The sequence below is a fragment of the Cervus canadensis genome, chromosome 13 (assembly GCF_019320065.1).
Source record: "Cervus canadensis isolate Bull #8, Minnesota chromosome 13, ASM1932006v1, whole genome shotgun sequence".
NCBI classification, from domain to species: Eukaryota; Metazoa; Chordata; class Mammalia; order Artiodactyla; family Cervidae; genus Cervus; species Cervus canadensis.
Window position 1 is genome coordinate 57,480,116 of NC_057398.1, and position 19,816 is coordinate 57,499,931.

The window sequence follows — 19,816 nt, forward strand, 5'->3', positions numbered from 1 at the left end:
AGGACAACTAGGCCCAAGAGCCACAACTACTGAGCCAGTGCTCTAGAGTCTGTGAGTCACAGCAACTGAGCCCATGTACCGCAATTACTGAAGCCCATATGCCTGGAGCTCATCCTCCACAACAAGAGAAACCATTGCAATGAGAAGCCGGCACCCTGCAATTAGAAGTAGCTTCCCCTAGCCACAATGGGAAATGGCCCGTGTGCAGCAAAGACCCAGTGTAGCTATAAATAAAATAAATAAGTAAATCTTTTTTTTTTTTTTAAGAGAGAATCAGTATTTTTTTCCTGAATTATTTTACCTATTTATCTCTATCTGATTTTGGAGTCTTTATTCTAAACATAAATACTTCATAGTAGTATAAATATGAAAACAGGGTTATAAATAGTTTAGGAGATTGAGATGGATCCTTATATAACTGATACATATTTAACCATTTTCTGATTAAAGCCACAGAATATAAACTTTCCTTATATTTTTCCTACTTTAGACACAAAAAGGATACAAAAGAAAAAGGTCAATTGATGCTTTGAGTTAGATTTTTGTAAACAAAAATTTTTATTACATAAAAGAACCAATAAATTTATGCTTATTTTGAAAATTGATTGTTTTAAGTTATCTTTAAGTCTAGTGGCCCTCTTATTATTACAGCTCTTACTTTCCTTAAAGTGAGAATTTCTATCTGAACTAAAATGTGTTAGGGCACTAATTTTAAGTGAAATCATTTAAAACAACTGCAACAATAAAGGTTCAGTTCAGATGCCCACGAACACCATTAAGAAAGTATATTTGAAAAAAAAAAGAAAGTATATTTGATTGAGGTTGATTGAGGACAAGGACAAAGTTTCTAGAGTAAAAGAAATTCTCCCTTAAACAATTAATTACACCTGTTCTTTACATAAGTTACATAAGTTCTTTAAAACTTACTAAGTTTTAGATTATTATCATTTTTCATTCCTCACAGATCTTTGAAAACAAGAGGGAAAAGTCTAATGGAATATACTTTTGAAGAGAAATCTCCAAGATACTACACATTAGCACTTCTTACAATCTGCATGCATATGAAATTATTCTGGTTGTCCAAGGACAGACAGACAAATGAGAACTCAAGATGTATCAGATGATCCAAAGGAGGCTTTTCAAAGGTATTGCAAGGAATCGATAATGCTCAGTTTGCCTTTGCTAAGTTCCAAAGTCTGTGCCAGATTATGGCTCCTCATTAAGCTGAGTTTATTGAAGACCAGTATATTCTAAGCATTAATGTATAAAGAGAGAGAGCTGCGGTTGAAGAATAGCAGTCCCAGTAACTATTTGGTGGGGCTTCTAAAGTTTTAACAAAGTTGGGATCCTCTTTTCCATTAATTTTTCAGGGTCCAAAACAGGCTTGGGGGAGGCTCAAATACAGCCAAATTACAATTTGTGAATCACAAAAATCTATGTGATTTGCATCCTGTAGTCCAAGTAGGAAAGAAAAGACAGTTTCACTTTTAGTTTGCTACATCTTATAAGAAATTCATTTAAAATTGTATTAAGAATGGTATTTTATCTGGGGTTATTATGGATGTCAAATTCTGTGTTAACAATAGCATATGTGAAGACTACAGCTCAAATATTCATTTATAAAGGTGAGGTTATTCATACTAAGCCATCCAATTCTGCCTACAAGGGAAAGCACGTGAAACTGAATTGGGATGTCTCAACTTAGTTATCTACAAATTATCACTAAATTTAGAATTCCCTGAATGGAATGTGCTACCAGTAAAAACGCTCATGAATTACCAGGGCCAGGGGGTCAGTTTAATGGAGTGAAAGTAATAAAATTTCCCTAAGAGTTTGGTCTAGGGTTCATATAATAGCTCTCATCTAGATTTTTGAAGAAAGGGGAGGAAGACTAGAAGTAAAGGCAAGGCTATAAGTGACTAGAAATAACAGGACTGTGGGTACCAAAACTCCTGGGTTCAATTCCTAACACTGTCACTTACTAGCTATGTGACCTTGGGCAAGATATCTTTCCATTTTCCATCTTCCAAAGTGGAATTATAATGATATCCAGAGAGTTGGTCAGAAAGCGAAGAGGAAGTAAAGAGCCTCTTCATGAAGGTGAAAGAGGAGAGTGGAAAAGCTGGCTTAAAACTCAACATTAACAAAAAAAAAGAAGATCATGGCATCTGGTCCCATTCAGTCAGTTCAGTCATGTCTGACTCTTTGAGACCCCATGGACTGCAGCACAACAGGCCTCCCTGTCCATCACCAACTCCTGGAGTTTAACCAAACTCATGTCCATTGATTCTGTGATGCCATCCAACCATCTCATCCTCTGTCACCCCCTTCTCCTGCCTTCAATCATCTCCAGCACAGGGTCTTTTCCAATGAGTCAGCTCTTCCCATCAGGTGGCCAAAGTATTGGAGTTTCACCTTCAGTATCAGTCCTTCCAATCAATATTCAGGACTGACTTCCTTTAGGATGGACTGGTTGGATTTCCTTGCAGTCCGAGGGACTCTCAAGAGTCTTCTCCAACACCACAGTTGAGAAGCATCAGTTCTTTGGCACTAAACTTTCTTTATAGTCCAACTCTTATATCCATACATGACTACTGGGAAAACCATAGCCTTGACCAAGTTGGCAAAGTAATGTCACTGCTTTTTAATATGCTGTCTAGGTTGGTCATAACTTTCCTGCCAAGGATTAGTCTTTTAATTTCATGGTTGCAGTCAACATCTGCAGTGATTTTGCAGCCCCCAAAAATAAAGTCAGCCACTGTTTCCCCATCTACTTGCCATGAAGTGATGGGACCGGATGCCATGATCTTAGTTTTCTGAATGTTGAGTTTTAAGCCCACTTTTTCACACTCCTCTTTCACTTTCATCAAGACACTCTTTAGTTCTTCTTCACTTTCTGCCATAAGGGTGGTGCCATCTGCATATCTGAGGTTATTGATATTTCTCCCAGCAATCTTGATTCCAGCTTGTGCTTCATCTAGCCCAGTGTTTCTCATGATGTACTCTGCATATAAGTTAAATAAGCAGGGTGACAATATACAGCCTTAACATGCTCCTTCTCCTATTTGGAACCAGTCTGTTGTTCTATGTCCAGTTCTAACTGTTGCTTCCTGACCTGCACACAGATTTCTCAGGAGGCAGGTCAGGTGGTCTGGTATTGCCATCTCTTTCAGAATTTTCCACAGTTTATTGTGATCCACACAATCGAAGGCTTTGGCATAGTCAATAAAGAAACAACAGATGTTTTTCTGGGACTCTCTTGCTTTTTCGATGATCCACTGGATGTTGGCAATTTGACCTCTGGTTCCTCTGCCTTTTCTAAAACCAGCTTGAGATTTGGAAGTTCACAGTTCACATATTGTTGAAGCCTTGCTTGGAGAATTTTGAGCATTACTTTACTAGTGTGTGAGATGAGTGCAATTGTGCGGTAGTTTGAGCATTATTTGGCATTGCCTTTCTTTGGGACTGGGATGAAAACTGACCTTTTCAAGTCCTGTGGCCAATGCTGAGTTTTCCAAATTTGCTGGCATATTGAGTGCAGCACTTTCATGGCATCAGCTTTTAGGATTTGAAATAGCTCAACTGGAATTCTATCACATCCACTACTTTTGTTTGTAGTGATGCTGCCTAAGGCCCACTTGACTTCACATTCCAGGATGTCTGGCTCTAGGTGAGTGGTCAAACCACTGTGATTATCTGGATCATGAAGATCATTTTTGTACAGTTCTTCTTTGTATTCTTGTCACCTCTTCTTAATATCTTCTGCTTCTGTTAGGTCCATACCATTTTTGTCCTTTATTGTGCCCCTCTTTGCATGAAATGTCCCTTGGTGTGTCTAATTTTCTTGAAGACATCTCTAGTCTTTCCCATTCTATTGTTTTCCTTTCTTCCTTTGCACTGATCACTGAGGAAGGCTTTCTTATCTCTCCTGGCTATTCTTTGGAACTCTGCATTCAGATGGGAATAGCTTTCCTTTTCTCCTTTGCTTTTTGCTTCTCTTTTCACAGCTATTTGTAAGCCCTCCTCAGACAGCAATTTTCCTTTTTTGCATTTCTTTTTCTTGGGGATAGTCTTGATCCCTGTCTCCTGTACAATGTCACGAACCTCTGTTCATAGTTCTTCAGGCACTCTGTCTATCAGATCTAGCCCCTTAATTCTATTTCTCACTTCCACTGTATAATCATAAGGGATTTGATTTAGGTCATACCTGAATGGTCTAGTGGTTGTGCCTACTTTCTTCAACTTAAATCTGAATTTGGCAATAAGCAGTTCATGATCTGAGCCACAGTCAGCTCTTGGTCTTGTTTTTGCTGACTGTATAGAGCTTCTCCATCTTTGGCTGCAAAGAATATAATCAATCTGATTTTGGTGTTGACATCTGGTGATGTCCATGTGTAGAGTCTTCTCTTGTGTTGTTGGAAGAGGGTGTTTGCTATGAACAGTACGTTCTCTTGGCAAACTCTATTAGCCTTTGCCCTGCTTCATTCTGTACCCCAAGGCTAAATTTGCCTGTTACTCCAAGTGTTTCTTGACTTCCTACTTTTGCATTCCAGTCCCCTATAATGAAAAGGATGCCTTTTTTGGGTGTTAGTTCTGGAAAGTCTTGTAGGTCTTCATAGAACTGTTCAACTTCAGCTTCTTCAACATTACTGGTTGGGGCATATACTTGGATTACCATGATGTTGAATGGCTTGCCTTAGAAATGAACAGAGATCATTCTGTCATTTTTGAGATTGCATCCAAGTACTGCATTTCAGACTCTTTTGTTGACTATGATGGCTACTCCATTTCTTCTAAGGGATTCTTGCCCACAGTAGTAGATATAATGGTCACCGGAGTTAAGTTCACCCATTCCAGTCCATTTTAGTTCTCTGATTTCTAAAATGTCAATATTCATCTTGCCATCTCCTGTTTGACCACTTCCAATTTGCCTTGGTTCACGGATGTAACATTCCAGGCTCCTATTCAATATTGCTCTTTACAGCATCGGACCTTGCTTCCATCACCAGTCTCATCCACAGCTGGGTGTTGTTTTTGCTTTTGCTCTGTCTCTTCATTCTTTCTGGAGTTATTTCTCCACTGATCTCCAGTAGCATATTGGGCACCTACCAACCCGGGGAGTTCATCTTTCAGTGTCCTATCTTTTTGCCTTTTCATACTGTTCATGGGGTTCTCAAGGCAAGAATACTGAAGTGGTTTGCCATTCACTTCTCCAGTGGACCACATTTTGTTAGTGGTCCCATTACTTCATGGCAAATAGATGGGGAAACAATGGAAACAGTGACAGACTTGATTTTCTTGGGCTCTAAATCACTGCAGATGGGTGACTGCAGCCATGAAATTAAAAGACACTTTCTCCTTGGAAGAAAAGTTATGACAAACCTAGACAGAATATTAAAAAGCTGAGACATTACCTTGCCAACAAAGATCCGTCTAGTGAAAGCTATGGTTTTTCCAGTAGTCATGTATGGATATGACAGCTGGACCATAAAGAAGGCTGAAGGCCAAAGAATTGATTGCTTTTGAACTGTGGTATTGGAAAAGACCCTTGAGTGTCCCTTGGACTGCAGGAGATCAAACCAGTTAATCCTAAAAGAAATCAATACTGAATATTCATTGGAAGGACTAATGCTGAAGCTGAAGCTCCAATACTTTGACCACCTGATGCGATGAGGTGACTCATTAGAAAATACGACCCTGATGATGGGAAAGACTGAAGGCAGGAGAAGGGGACAACAGAGGATCAGATAGTTGGATGGCATCACTGACTCAATGGACATGAGTTTGAACAGGCTCCGGGAGTTGGTGATGGACAGGGAAGCCTGGTGTGCTGCCATGTCCGTGCAAAGAGTTGGACACAACTGAGCAGCTGAACAAATGAAAAGAGAGTTGAAAAAAAAAGAAAAAGAAAAGAGAGTTGATCATTTCAGGAAATAGTTAAAAGTATTTAAAATACTTAGGTGCCTGGAGAGCGGTAACTGCTGGCAATTGCCAACTCTTAATGTTGCACAGTGGTAAAGAATCCTCCTGTCAATGAAAGAGCCACAGGAGACATGGGTTCGATCCCTGGGTCAGGAAGATCCCCTGAAAGAGAAAATGGCAACCCATTCCAATATTCTCTCCTAGAAAATTCCATGGACATGGAGCCTAGTGGGCTACAGTTCCATAGAGTCACAAAGAGTCAGACAGAACTAAGCGACTGAGTATACATGCACATCATTATTATTTACCAATGGTTCTGATTTACTAAGATTTGGGAATATGTGGTATTGCAATCACTTTCCTCAGAGACATATAGCTCTCACTGGCAGTTGGTTTGACTAAAGTATATTCAAGTTATCTACCAGCTTTATCCATTCATGCTCGGGTAGTAAGTATGAGAATCTGGAACCATTCTATTGTGGAAATGGGGGCTCAAAGACACAGTTGAGGCTGAATGGATGTATCCCTAGAAACGGAAGAATTAGCTATATGTGCCGTTGCATACAATAGGCTTCTCTCTAGATGGGTTCAGCGAGTAAACAAAAGCCACAGAGTAGCAATAAATTCTGGATGCCGCAAACTGTAAATCAAAATACTGGAGAAAAGGAACAAGTGAAAAACCTTTAGGACAGATGAAAGAATTCCACTAAATAGCACTTTTTTAAAAAAAACTATGTGTGGGTGTTTTTAAGTGGAGTTTCTACACATAAAGTAATATTGCTGTTCATCTTTATATTAGTACTATTATTAGAACACTGATTCTCTGAGTCACCTGTTTGGAGGGTCTGAGGTGACACCCTAATGCTTAAGTCAATGCTCACTAGCATCTGAAATGGAGGGTCAGTTCTATAGTCTGTAAAAAGATACACTATCATACATCTAGATGAACCAAGGAGAGAAAGAAGTTGAGCAAATGAATCAACTCAGACATCTGCATAAGACATTAAAAGCTGTTCAAAGAGCAAGAACTGAAAAAGAAAATGTTGGAGGACAAATTTGAATGAGATCCACAATGGAGTAGACAAGATGCTGGAGGAAAAGCAGAACTCTAATCTGGAGTAAATTCAAATTAAAGACCAGAAAGGCAATAAAGTGGTGCATGGAGAAACACGTGGAGTAGGGCCTTGGGAGCTAAGATAAAAATTTACTGAGCAAGTTATTGCTGTATTAATTGACTGTCACTGGCCAAGCTGCAAATCAGTAGCAGGGGTTTTGTACAGACACAGTGTGGGTGCTAATAGCAGGCGATATCATAGCAGACCTCCTTCAAGCCTATAAGTCTTATAACACTTTGGCAAGGTCCCAAAGCTCATGAGACCTTCCATTCACATGTGAATTATACTGACCAAATATTACCTTCCTATGTGCAGTTTACCTACACCACCTAGCCTAATCAAGCACTCAAGAAAGCCTTATAGATCTCCAAGTAAGAGCTTAAATAATTTCCAGTAAGGCCACTAAGGGACTTAGACATGATTTTTTGTCTTTTAAGGAGTACTTGAAGCAAACAGTTTTTGTTTTTGTTTTTACTTCTCGTTTAAAAGAGCATGAGCCAACATCCATTGATTTATTCAGGGCCATTTATTTAACCACCTAGAATAAGCCAGGAACTGTAGATTTAAAGACTGAGAAGATAGGATCCGGGCCCCAAGGGGCGTACAGTGTGTGGGGAGTGGATACAGGTCTGTAAATTAGTAAAGATAATAAACTGTTACAGGTTCTATAACAGAAGTATGTTGATGGTAAAACAGGGACATAAAAAAAGAGAGTGATCAATTCTACATGGGTAGGGGGATCATAAAGTCTTTAGAGAAAAGGTGACCCTTTAAAAAATAAATGCAGCAAATCGAGATATGAATAACTGTGTCATTAAACAACCACATATATATAATTTATTCTTCATTATACAAAAGTGACATCTATTTAGGAATGGATAAGCCACAAATGAAAATTTTCAATTCCTTCTCTTTTCAGAAATGCTCCACTGGCCTCTCACAACTGAATATAATTTGTCATGCTAGGAGTCAATAGTCAAATACATAATTTGCAATTGACTCAGTATATGAAGCAGAGTAAGACAAAAGTGTTTTTTTTTTTAATTTTATACTATATGATTTAGGTGCATATATAAAAATATACATGTCTGAATATTATTGGCCATATCTATTTTCTGTAGTTATCAGTTACTGTTAGAAATTCTTCCTCCTGTACACTTACTGTCACCCGTCCATATTTAAACTACTAAAAGGGTAACTCTTTTGAGCAAAATTACTTGGCAGCTTATAAACTGAAAAGGCAGAGTTGTAGAGATTAGAAGTAAAACTTCAGCTACTGGTACCCAGTTAGGGTTGTAAGCTTCAGATGTGTACAACAAAGAAGGTATGCGGACCATGCATTGGTCTCTTTAGCCTCTCACTACTGCAGAGAGCAAAATTTTCAGAGCACCCTCTTGCAAAGAAATCCACTTACAAATAGATGTGCCCATGTCCACTCACAAGTAAGTTCAGTTCTGGCCATGTGATCACCCCATGCTAAAAATTAATCTTTGCTAGGCAATCACACCAGCCTCTATGCAAGTGAGCATTATTCCTGATTCCTCATTACCAAGTTACCAAATTAACTCATCCAAATCTCTGAAGGAAGTCTTTGGACATCTTTGCAGAGAAGTGTTTCTATTTCAAATTTCCCACAGTAGTATTTACACACTCCACAGAGCCTTGCAAGAATTCCTCAGTGGATCATTTCAACCTCCAGGTAATGCTCAAGTCTTCCTTCCTTTCTCTTAATGACCACTGCATTCCCACCTTTATTCTTGTCTCCCCAAATGTGTCAAATAAAAAGAAAATCTGGCCATAGCCAGGAGAGACTTGACTTGAAAGAATTACTGCAAGAAACTGGGGGTGAATGACTCCTGCAGGAGATGGAGGTGGGCTATTGAGAAACGGAGAATCTTTGGCCATAACAATTGCAAGCAGGGTGGAAATTAGGCAAAAAGAGTTTTTCTTTTATAAGAAGGTGTGAACATGGCTGGGAAGAATCTGATATGGGCAAGTGGGAATGAAAGGGCAGCATAATCAGATAGCAGATCAGAGAATACTTTACCCCAAAGCCCATTCTCAGGAGAAGGAACTAAGGAGACTCCATGTGCTGACTAAAGTAAGGGACCTGGGAGAAAGACAGAAGCTTTCCCACAGCTTGGTTAATGAACCTGCTTTTTTCTAGTTGATCAGTGGGGACAAACAGTTCAGCTAATCAGTTCTGAGGTGAAGGAGGAATTTGGGGGACTGTCTGGCTTTGCTATAAGTGAACAAGCGGGCATCTGTGCCTCTTATCTAAGTCATGTGGGAAAGGGTGGTTTTGGTTTTGGTTTGCAGTAAGCTGTTTCCAAAACACAAGAGTTGGCGGGGGATGGTGCGTTCCAGTTTGCTGTTTTCTAAGATCACAGGACCAAGGCAGAGTTCAACAGCATCCACTGATATTAATCAAAGAAAAGGTGAGGCTGGGCAATGCTATTAGGTGTAATTGAGCAGGATCCTATGGGGCCTTCAAGGAAAAGAACCCCACCCCACGTCCTCCAACTGCCTCTTATTTGTAGAAAAACTCCAGCTTCCTAGGCCTTCCCCGAATTTCCAAAGAGTATATTTAATCAGAGAAGTGAGAAAATGCAGAAAGAAAGGAAAACAGTCAATCAAGAAAAATATTAATAATAATTGTTTAGCCATTAAACAAAGTCAAAGAACTTTAGCTCCTCCTCAAGAATTATAGCTAATATTCTGAGCCATGCCCTTTGACATGGCTGCTTTGCAGATACTGAAACCCCCACCAGACGGGAAAAGTGAACTGGATACTGCCCACAAGCATGGAGACCCCAGACTCCCAGACCCGCTGGACCTGGAAGGTTTTCTTGACTCCCAATTACCTTACCACTAACCAGAAGAATGTCCATGAGCTGACCACCCACCCCATAACACCCCACCCTCACACTGTCCTTAAAAACCTTTCCCTGAAAGCCTTCAGGAAGTTTGGGCCTTTTAAGCACTAGCTGCCTGGACTCCTTGCTTCGTTCGTGCAGTAAACACTGCACCTTCCTTCACCACAACCTGGTGTCAGTTGATTAGCTTCACTATCTGGGGGCAAGTGGACCCAAGTTTGGTTTGGTAACATTCGGAAATACAGATTTTAGTATGATGTTGTTGCTGCTACTGCTAAGTCACTTCAGTCATGTCCAACCATGTGTGACCCCATAGACGGCAGCCCACCAGGCTCCCCCGTCCCTGGGATTCTCCAGACAAGAACACTGGAGTGGGTTGCCATTTCCTTCTCCAGTGCGTGAAAGTGAAAAGTGAAAGTGAAGTTGCTCAGCCGTGTCCGACTATTAGCGACCCCATGGACCACAGCCTACCAGGCTCCTGCATCCATGGGATTTTCCAGGCAAGAGACCAGAGTGGGGTGCCATTGCCTTCTCCAAGTGTGATGTTAGAATAACTCAAAAACACTGCCTTTTGAGTGGTTTGGGTTGATGTGGATTTCTTAGACATGCCTGTTGTTATTGTTGTTGTTTAGTTGTGTCTGACTCTTTTGTGACCCCATGGACTGTAGCCTGCCAGACTCCTCTGTCCATGGGATTTCCCAAGCAAGAATACTAGAGTGGATTGCCATTTTCTTTTCCAGGGTATCTTCCTGACCCAGGGATTGAACCTGTGTCTCCTGCATTTCTGGCAGATTCTTTACTACTGAGCCACCTGGGAGGCCCTAGACATGCCTAGTCAAGGTAAAAGGAATCTTATTCAAGACAGCTCTGAATTCAATACAAAATTTGGGGCTAAAAACTAAACACGAGAATGTGTTTTTCTAGCCCTGACTCCTGTGCCTCTGTCTCCCCTGATGACCTCTGGGAACCTTTGAGCCTCCCATCATCATTTGCTTTAGATTCTCTGTTATCTATTGCTTTTTACTTTACAGGCATATCTAACAAAGGTGCGCAAAAAAGAAAAAAAAATCTAACATTATTTTAAGCTCAGAAGTTAAGCCTTTAGCTGAACTGTGCAGAGAATTAGACTCTCCTAAATCCCCAGACTCAAGCATTCCTGTTAAAAGAGGAAAACCAGATTATTTTCTTATATTACTGTATTTCTAAGAGAGGTAAATATAGCCCAGTGCACCTGGAGTTTCTCCTCTGGTTCAGGAAAAGCAACAACAACAAAAAAATCTACTTTTTCCTCTTCTTTTTTCCCCCTTAACCTACGGAGACACAGAGAGGTAGACAGATACTGGAGATGGCCCCTGTGCTGGGCTCCCGTACAGTCACACTTGCATAAGAAAGCCCTTTCCCAAAGCAGTATAAGTCATCAAAATAATGCAAATTTCGCTGCCTTAGTTCAACACAGGACTTTCTGAGAGTATTTGCCAATCTTGCTTCACCCAAAATAAAATCCATTATTACTAGAAACAAGAATTAATAGATCAATGAAAGAGAATATGAGAAGGTAAAATTAAAATTAAAACATGGGTTTTAAGGATATTAATGAAACTCACCTAAGTAATTTCCCCATTTATAACAGCTTCACAAGTAAACTATTATCATACTGATACAAAAGAAATAATACTTTTGCTGTGGCTCTTCCCCAAATCGGTGCAGAAACCAAGGAAGCTTCATAATCACAAAATTCAGCTTCTTATTAGGCAAGTAACACATAAAAATGAACACAGAAATGACAGAAATAAAACGTCTAAGCTGGAAACTGACTTTATTACTGTGAAATCATATGAATAATTTCTAATTGATTTGTATTGGGCAGGAACCTTATATTCCAGAACCATGCTCGTCTATTTATCACAATATTCTATATGACATATGGAAACTAATACATTGCTTCATTAATATTTACAGTCTTTCTCTAGTCATGGCTCAGAGATATTTAACATTCTAAAACATAAGCATTGATAATTACGTGTTTTACATTTTACTCTAATTTTTAATACTGCCAAGACTATTTAGTATAACTAACTTTTTAACTATGTACTCTTTTCTCTCTTTACCATTAGCATATCAATCAAATTTGCATTATTCTGGTTTGCTCATTTTATTAAAAGCGAATTCAGGGCACAATTGACTTTTCATTTGTTTAACAAGTGAAGAAATATTTACCCTGACAGCCATTGCATTGTAGAGATTCATCTTCATAGTGTAATACGCTAACTGTGAATCAAGAAAAAAAAAAGATGGCATATATTTTAGTTTTACACAAAGACAATGCAGCCTATTTTTACATATAAAACATAAGAATCTTTATACATAATACATAATAAGAGTCCTAGGCTTAGAAAAATGAAATCAAACTTTGTATTGAAGAGATAGGCTTCCTAATACATAATGCAGGCTTAACCAGAAAAATCTATGGTAGTCAAACTAGGAGCTAATGGAGATATATGATCATAAAATGCTCTCCGCTGAGTTTGATAATCAATGGTGCTCTACTGAGAATAGAATAACAAAGCAGAAATATTCACAAGTGCTGGTGACACGTAGTATTGTATGATTTATTCACTGGGGTTCTTTTAGCCAAAACTCACAGAAACATAAAAGGAATTCATATTTCAAGACGTCTGGTTTAATGAAAAATTCAAAGAAATGCTGTCTTCAGTCGAAATCGTTCAAGGATATGGATCCAGTGATGGAGCAAAATTGTGCCTTCCAACCATCTGTACAAAATGTTATGTACTTAGCTGCCTCCTGAGTAATCCTTGGGAATTTTCTTTCATTTAATATTCATTTTAACACCATAAAATCATAAATACAATGATATCATGTTATAGCAAATCCCCTGATATAATGAAGACTTCCTAAAGTCTTGGTTTCTTTCTGGTACAGACACATTTATCTATTCATATACAAATCTCTGTGACAGTAAATATTTAGCAACAGAGCTTATTTCAATGAAAATATTGCTTTAAATAAAACTTTCACATCTGTTCTTTCAATTAAAAAGATATAATTAACATAATTCATGACAGTACAATAAACATTGAAATACTTATTTTTTTTCCACACAAAATACAACTTTATCCATTTTTAGTTAATCAAAACTGATCAGACTAATAAAACTTGAGCCTGGATAATAGTTGTGAAGTTTCAGCAAAAATCAGAAGTAAGTGTCTTAACCTTTCATATAGGGGTTTTCTCCCCTGCAACAAACAGGAATTCATACAAAAGGGTTTCACTGTAATTAGCATTGTTTGAATTGCCTGATCTGATCCAAAGCAAATTGTCTGTGGAGAGCAGCAGGACTGGATTATTTATCAACAGTCTGAGCAATTAGGAAACAGTTGGCTGCAATATGTTATTTACAAATGAACACAATGATGTTCCTTCATTTTAAATTCTCTTTCTTCCTTATAGCAAGCATGGCATAATTCTTGGTGTTGAGGTGAATTTAAAATATTTACTTAATATTTTAGGGCAAATATAACCATTAAATGTTTTTATACAGAAGAAACACACTGGAAGCTTTATGTTTGAGAAAGTTGGGCTCAGAAATGAGATTATTTATCTTTTTTCATGCTGCTCTTCAGCCAGCAGCAGGAGCTTTCCAACCACAGCCCTGAGTTCAATTCCTAACTTTGCTCTTACCAGCTGGGTGGCTTGAATATGGTACTTGAAGTCTCCCAGTCTTGACTTCTATCCCCATGAAATGATACATCACATACTTCACGGAGTTGTGAAGAATAAAATGAGATAAAGTATTTAAGGTGCAAAGCTGATGGTCATTAGGAAAGGGATTGTCACTGTTATACATTTTGTGCCTCAAAGTATATAATTTAACTACAAGTAAAATTCTAAAGAGGCTTCCCTTGTAGCTCAGTAGGTAAAGAATCTGCCTGCAGTGCAGGAGACCCTGGTTCGATCCCTGGGTTGGGAATATCCCCTGGAGAAGGAAATAGCAACCCACTCCAGTATCCTTGCCTGGAAAATCTCATGGACAGAGGAGTCTGGTGGGCTGCAGCCCATGGGGTCACAAAGAGTCGGGCACGACTGAGTGACTAACACTTACTTACTTAAAATTCCAAAAGGTATAAGAAGCTAAATTTTATTCTGAATGAAGAAAGGAGAAATACATTTGAACCTAAACTTTAACTAATTTTCTAGTTAAAAGGTAGAAAAGTACTTTGATTCTAAATTATCATTCTTATATGAAGCCCAGATTGACGTTGCATCTATTCTCAATCTCTAGCCCAGATGCTTCTGAAAATACCAGGAAAACTTGGCAGAAAACATTGCATGATTCATTTATTATGAGGTACCTGGAATAGTCAAATTCACAGAGACAGACAGCACAACAGTGGTTACCAGGCACTGGAGGAAGAAGAGCAGATCCTGTTTACTGGGTACAGACTTTCCCTTTGAAATGATGGAAGAGTTTTGGAGCTGGGCAGTGGCGGCAGTTGCATGCCAATGCAACTGGACTTAATGTCACTGCATGGTACAGTTAAAAATAGTCAAAATGATCAATTTTATGCTACCTATATTTTATCACAGTTTAAGAAAAAACACTAAAAAATAATTTTTGATTGTGACTTGTGCATTTTCACAAGCTATCTAGGAGACACACTGGACACTTCCAAAGTTTTTAAAATTTCATCTTAGTCTCTATATTTCTATTCCAAGCCAAGAAGTTTGTTATGCTAATATTTGCCCTTTTGGTTACATGAGTAGTTAAATGATAATTCATACCAAAGCCTATGTTCTTAATATTATTTTTCAGGTTTCTGTCTGTCCTAAAAGTTTTTTCCATTCATTCCATGATGTTGGATAAGCAAAGCATATGCTAACTACTAAATATTAATAATATATCTAGGAACCACAGACAATAGTAATTCATCAGCAGATATTCTCAAGTTTCCTTACTATAAATTAATTTTATATCTTATTGTTAAGGTACCAAGTCTATTTTAAAGAGGAAAACTAAAGATCTGGGGTGAAGCTCAAGCATAAAATATAATTTCAATGCAGTGAAAACATGGCATTCAATTTTAGACATTCCCCAAATATTTGTGAACAAAGGAAGAAAGGGAAAGAGAGAGTGAGAGGGAGAAAGAGGAAAGATAAACAGATGTTGCTCTTACAACAGATAAAGTAGAAAGGATTCCTGGGATGAAACACAGCATTTGAACACTGAATTAACCACTTGTTCACTATATGGCTTTTGTCATGTCACCTAGCTCAATTTTTAGAAGGCTTCTAAAATTTTTTCTGGAAGTTGTATTCTTTTAAAAGCAATTTTCTGAGTGCTTAATATCCATGTGGACCTTTCAGACAGGGCTGCTATTTGGTGGGAATGGATCTGTGATATTGATGGGAGCATGTTTCGTATTTGAGTTTCTTTTTTTTTTTCTATCAGGTGAACTACAGTGTGGAGCGAGGGTGGGGATAAATGAGAAACACTCTCTTACAGGTCAAGTGATATTCAAAACTCACCATATCAGGTCCCAATTTTGTTCTCCAATTATCTTTCACCTTGTCTTTTTTTAGTCGCTAAGTCACGTCTGACTCTATGCAGCCCCATGGACCTCAGCCCTCCAGACTCCTCTGTCCTTGGGATTCTCCAGGCAAGAATACTGGAGTGGATTGCCATGCCCTCCTTCAGGGGATCTTCCTGACTCAGGGATGGTACCCACGTCTCCTGCACTGGCTGGCAGATTCTTTACTGCTGAGCCACAGGGAAGCCAGTCTCTCACCAGGCCACTCCTTTAAAACTCAATCTGATCAAATTATCTTCTCTTCACTTCCATGCTCACACTATTCCCTTTGCCTGAAATGTCTTCTCATTCTTTTCTAACCGACCAAATTCGCTCTGTTTTTCTTGTAAGCATTTACAGGAGAAACTACCTTTTCTCCCCCACTCCAAGAAGCAGCTGACATTCTCTCAGCTCCAGTGGATACTTGCAAACCAGTTCAGACAAGGAGGAAGTACTCCTGGAAAAACTACAACCACAACAAAAACCCAAAGAACAACAACAGCAAAAAAACAATAATAATAAAACCTCACTGTTAGCTCTCAAACTTCTTAAATTTATCACTCTCCCTCCATTTTCGGAGTTGTCAGTCCTCCTTAGGGACACTCTTCCTTTCCTCCTTTTTGCCTCTCTGCCCTGCTCCAATAAACCAGGCAAAAGACCTAACTCTTCACAACTCCAGCTGTTATCTTGAGACTTTTCAAATCCATGTATCCACAACACTCTCAAATACTTGTTCTCACAACTGCCCCGTTTTTCTCAGTCCTAATGCTGTCCACTTACTTTCATAGCCATGCTCCAGACTCTGGGAACTAGACATGTTCCGCCTCTTAAGTCTTAAACTCAGCAAATTCTCCTCCTTAAATCCCTGATGCCTTAATTTCTAATAAAGGTTTTTAGTTTAGACAGACCTACGACAGGTGTTTCCTTTTCCTCAGTTTCAAACTTCTTTTTCACGTATTTTTATATACAACAGCTATATTGATATTTTGCGACATGAACATACCATAAATTAACCAATCTCTTTCTGTTACTGTTGAGCCTTTAGGTTGGAGGCCAAGAAAATCTGAGTTTCAAATGCTCGATCATTTTCAAAAACAGAAAGTAATACATATTTATAATAAATCTGAGTGGTGTGTGTGTGTGTATGTGTGCTCTGTTGTGTCTGACTCTTTTGTGACCCCATGGGCTGTAGCCCACAAGGCTCCTCTGTCCATGGGATTTCCCAGGCCAAGAATACTGGAGTGGGTTGCCACTTCCTCCTCCAGGCAATCTTCCCGACTCAGGGATCAAACCCACATCTTCTGCGTCTCCAGCACTGGGTACCCAAGAAGCCTAAATTTGAATGATGCATCTACATAACCCTGACCAGATTAACTGGCTTTTTCTGCTAGGCCAGGCAATACAGAGGAACTATTTGCAGTAAAGTGATGACACTGGAAATTTTAGAAGCTATGCACATATGGATAACAGATCTGGGGAGACTGTGCCTTTGTTATTTTCCACATCAGTGCCATCCTCATTTTATAATTTTGAGTATGATCATTAAAATGATTTATTATCAAATAATCATGAGTATTTTGTGCATATGCTTTTCCTTGTTCGCTGGCCACTGATAGCAATATGGTCATTATCAACAGCTGATTGTTAAAATAACCTTTCTTCTTCCACCACACACAAAAAATTAAAAGCCAATTATATTGCTTCTCAAAGTTAATATATCTTTAAAAGAAAGTAAACTAAACTTATATTCATATAATTATAATGAAAATGTTAGTAAAGTTTTAAATTAATATTAGGAAGTCAGAGTCTTAAGTTATCCGGTCTTTGATATTTAAAATGCCAGATCCTGAGGGGGAAAAATAGATTATGTTTCAGTTTTCTGCTCTAACATTAAAGAGAGATAAATGTTGCTTTAATGTATAACTGACTTGAAAGCCCGACAAAGAGATTTGTAAAATGAGTTAGGCTATATATAGTACATTCATTCATCTAATGAAAAGAAATAAAAATATCCGTACAAGCAACCATGTCAATCTCACCAGTTTTAAAAATAATGACCAAAATTTTATGCATTTTTACTATCCATTAAAAAACAAACCTGCTGGTATTTATCATGACATCACATAATGAGAGTTGATAATAGATGATACCCTTTGTTCCACTTAAAGCTAACAGAATCTTTCTATTTTTACTTTTCTAAATATTAATCAAATACAAAAGTTTTGTAAGAAGAACAGTAAAATGATAAGAAGTATATACATATTGTGAGCCTTTTTGGCAATAACATTATTTTTATAATTTGAAGGATACTCTATTTTTTAATGTGAGTTATTTTTATAAATTAAATGGTTCTATCATAGGCTAGTGATATTACTTTAACAAAAAGTTTTAATCAAGTTCTGTTAATATGGTGGCCATATATATTATTTACTGAATGAGCTCAATTTAAAAACATAACATTGAGCTGTTTAGATCTATAGTTTTCAATATATATTTATTTATCTCATGATAATGTATATAGAATTGATCATGTATATTAGGGTAGCTGCTTTCAGAGTGTATACTTGATATTAAACACAATACAAACTATGTAATGGTAAAATATGGGCTTCCCAGGTGGCACTAGTGGTAAAGAACCCACCTGCCAATGCAGGAGACATAAGAGATGCAGGTTCGATCCCTGGGTCAGGAAGATCCCATGGAGGAGGAAATGGCAACCTACTCCATTATTCTTGCCTAAGAATCCCATGGACAGAGGAGCCTGGAGGGCTATGGTCTATGGAGCCACAAACGGTTGGACACAACCAAAGCGACTTAGCACGAATGGAAAAAGGAAACTGAAAAGGATAACAAGATGTATACAGTTGTCCTGTATAGGTTATATTGGTGAATTCACTCAGATAACACTCAAAGTGCTAGTTTTCCAAAAGAGACAGATGATACATTTCAGCATTATTCTGGTACTATCATCTACAGAAATGACTGTATTCACTTCACCATTTACGAAACAAAACAAGGAGTGGTAAGGACAAGCTACTTAGAACATTATACAGTTGAAAACAAGAAGGGGACCAGAACAGGAGGACCATCTGAGTACCCAACGGGAAGAGCTGGTTGCAGGGAACCCACGGCAGGAACCCAGCAGGCCTGCAGTGCATATCAACTGAGCACACCCCGGGTGCCAGAAATCCACTGCTGATGGAAAAGAAGAGTCAGAGTGCATCCTTATTAACAGCGGAGAGTCTCAAGGTTATGAATCAATAGTCCTCACTTCTTCACATGGACAAATCTGGGTCATGTTGCCAGACACAGCATTATAAAAGTCAGCAGGAAGATCTGAAATGGAGGTTGAAAACTAAAACAAACAAAAATAGCTGTCATCCAGGAAGGAAAAAGGAATCAAATCATAAAGGAAAATTGGAATGGTTCTGTTATTTCGGGTTAGTGAGGGAATGATAGTGGAGAACGCATAACACTCTAGGACTGGATAAGTCAGCTGGTGTTGCTTTGAAAATTATTTAAAAGCTGGATGGAAATATTTTGGTATAGTAGAATTTTAAGGGAGAATTTTAAGGTTCTGTCTAAAAATACAGAACCTATCTAAAATAGAGATCCTAGGACTTCTGACTTTCCACAATTTACTTTCCGTTTGACCTTTGCCATATGTGAGACTGTTGATAACTCCAAGATGTCTAACAGTTTTCTCCTTTGGTTCTTGTGATATTGTGTCTCTGCTTTTCTGTTTATTATCTATCTATAATTCCCTTCCTCTACCTAAATCCTACTAATGCATTCCATAAGCCTCAATTCTTGGCCCTCTGCTCTACTGTTCAGATACTTTTCCATCAGGTAGAAAATCCTGCCATCTTATATTGATGGCTCTAAAACCTTTTTCTCCAGTTCTGACTCTTCAGCTAAAAGTTCTCTTTAATAAGCATTTGTTCAGTGCTAATTATAATGTGCCAGCCACTCTGCTGAGAGATAGCATAGTCGCCTTACAAGATACCACCACATGGAGGTGTCGTAACATCATCACACACTCAAAATCACAGAATTTCATTTTGCAAAAGCTTCACTGAATATCCAACTCAGAATGTTTTCTTATCAACATCCGTGCTTTTGTTGTCATTACAACCATTAATCAGCTTTGCTGAGAAAAAACAAAAGAATGCAGCTATCTCAGTAGCTTATAAAACAAAATGATTATTTCTCACTCACATTACCTGTGGGCTAAGCTTCCCTGTGGCTATGGTCCACAACACATGGCTTAGCCCAAAACCAATGCGATGGGGAGGAATCATTCCTTTACAAGGAAAGG

At 38.4% G+C, this 19,816-nt stretch overlaps 1 protein-coding gene across 6 annotated transcripts in view; it reads right to left on the bottom strand.

Moving 5' to 3' along the window:
- SPATA17 (spermatogenesis associated 17) overlaps positions 1-19,816 on the bottom strand; it is a 241,485-nt gene that overhangs the window by 178,237 nt on the left and 43,432 nt on the right. For all 6 annotated transcript variants that reach the window (XM_043486168.1, XM_043486169.1, XM_043486170.1 and 3 more), the window contains one exon: positions 12,131-12,181. In XM_043486168.1, coding sequence (XP_043342103.1) covers positions 12,131-12,181 — 51 coding nt within the window. The remainder of the gene's footprint in view (positions 1-12,130; positions 12,182-19,816) is intronic.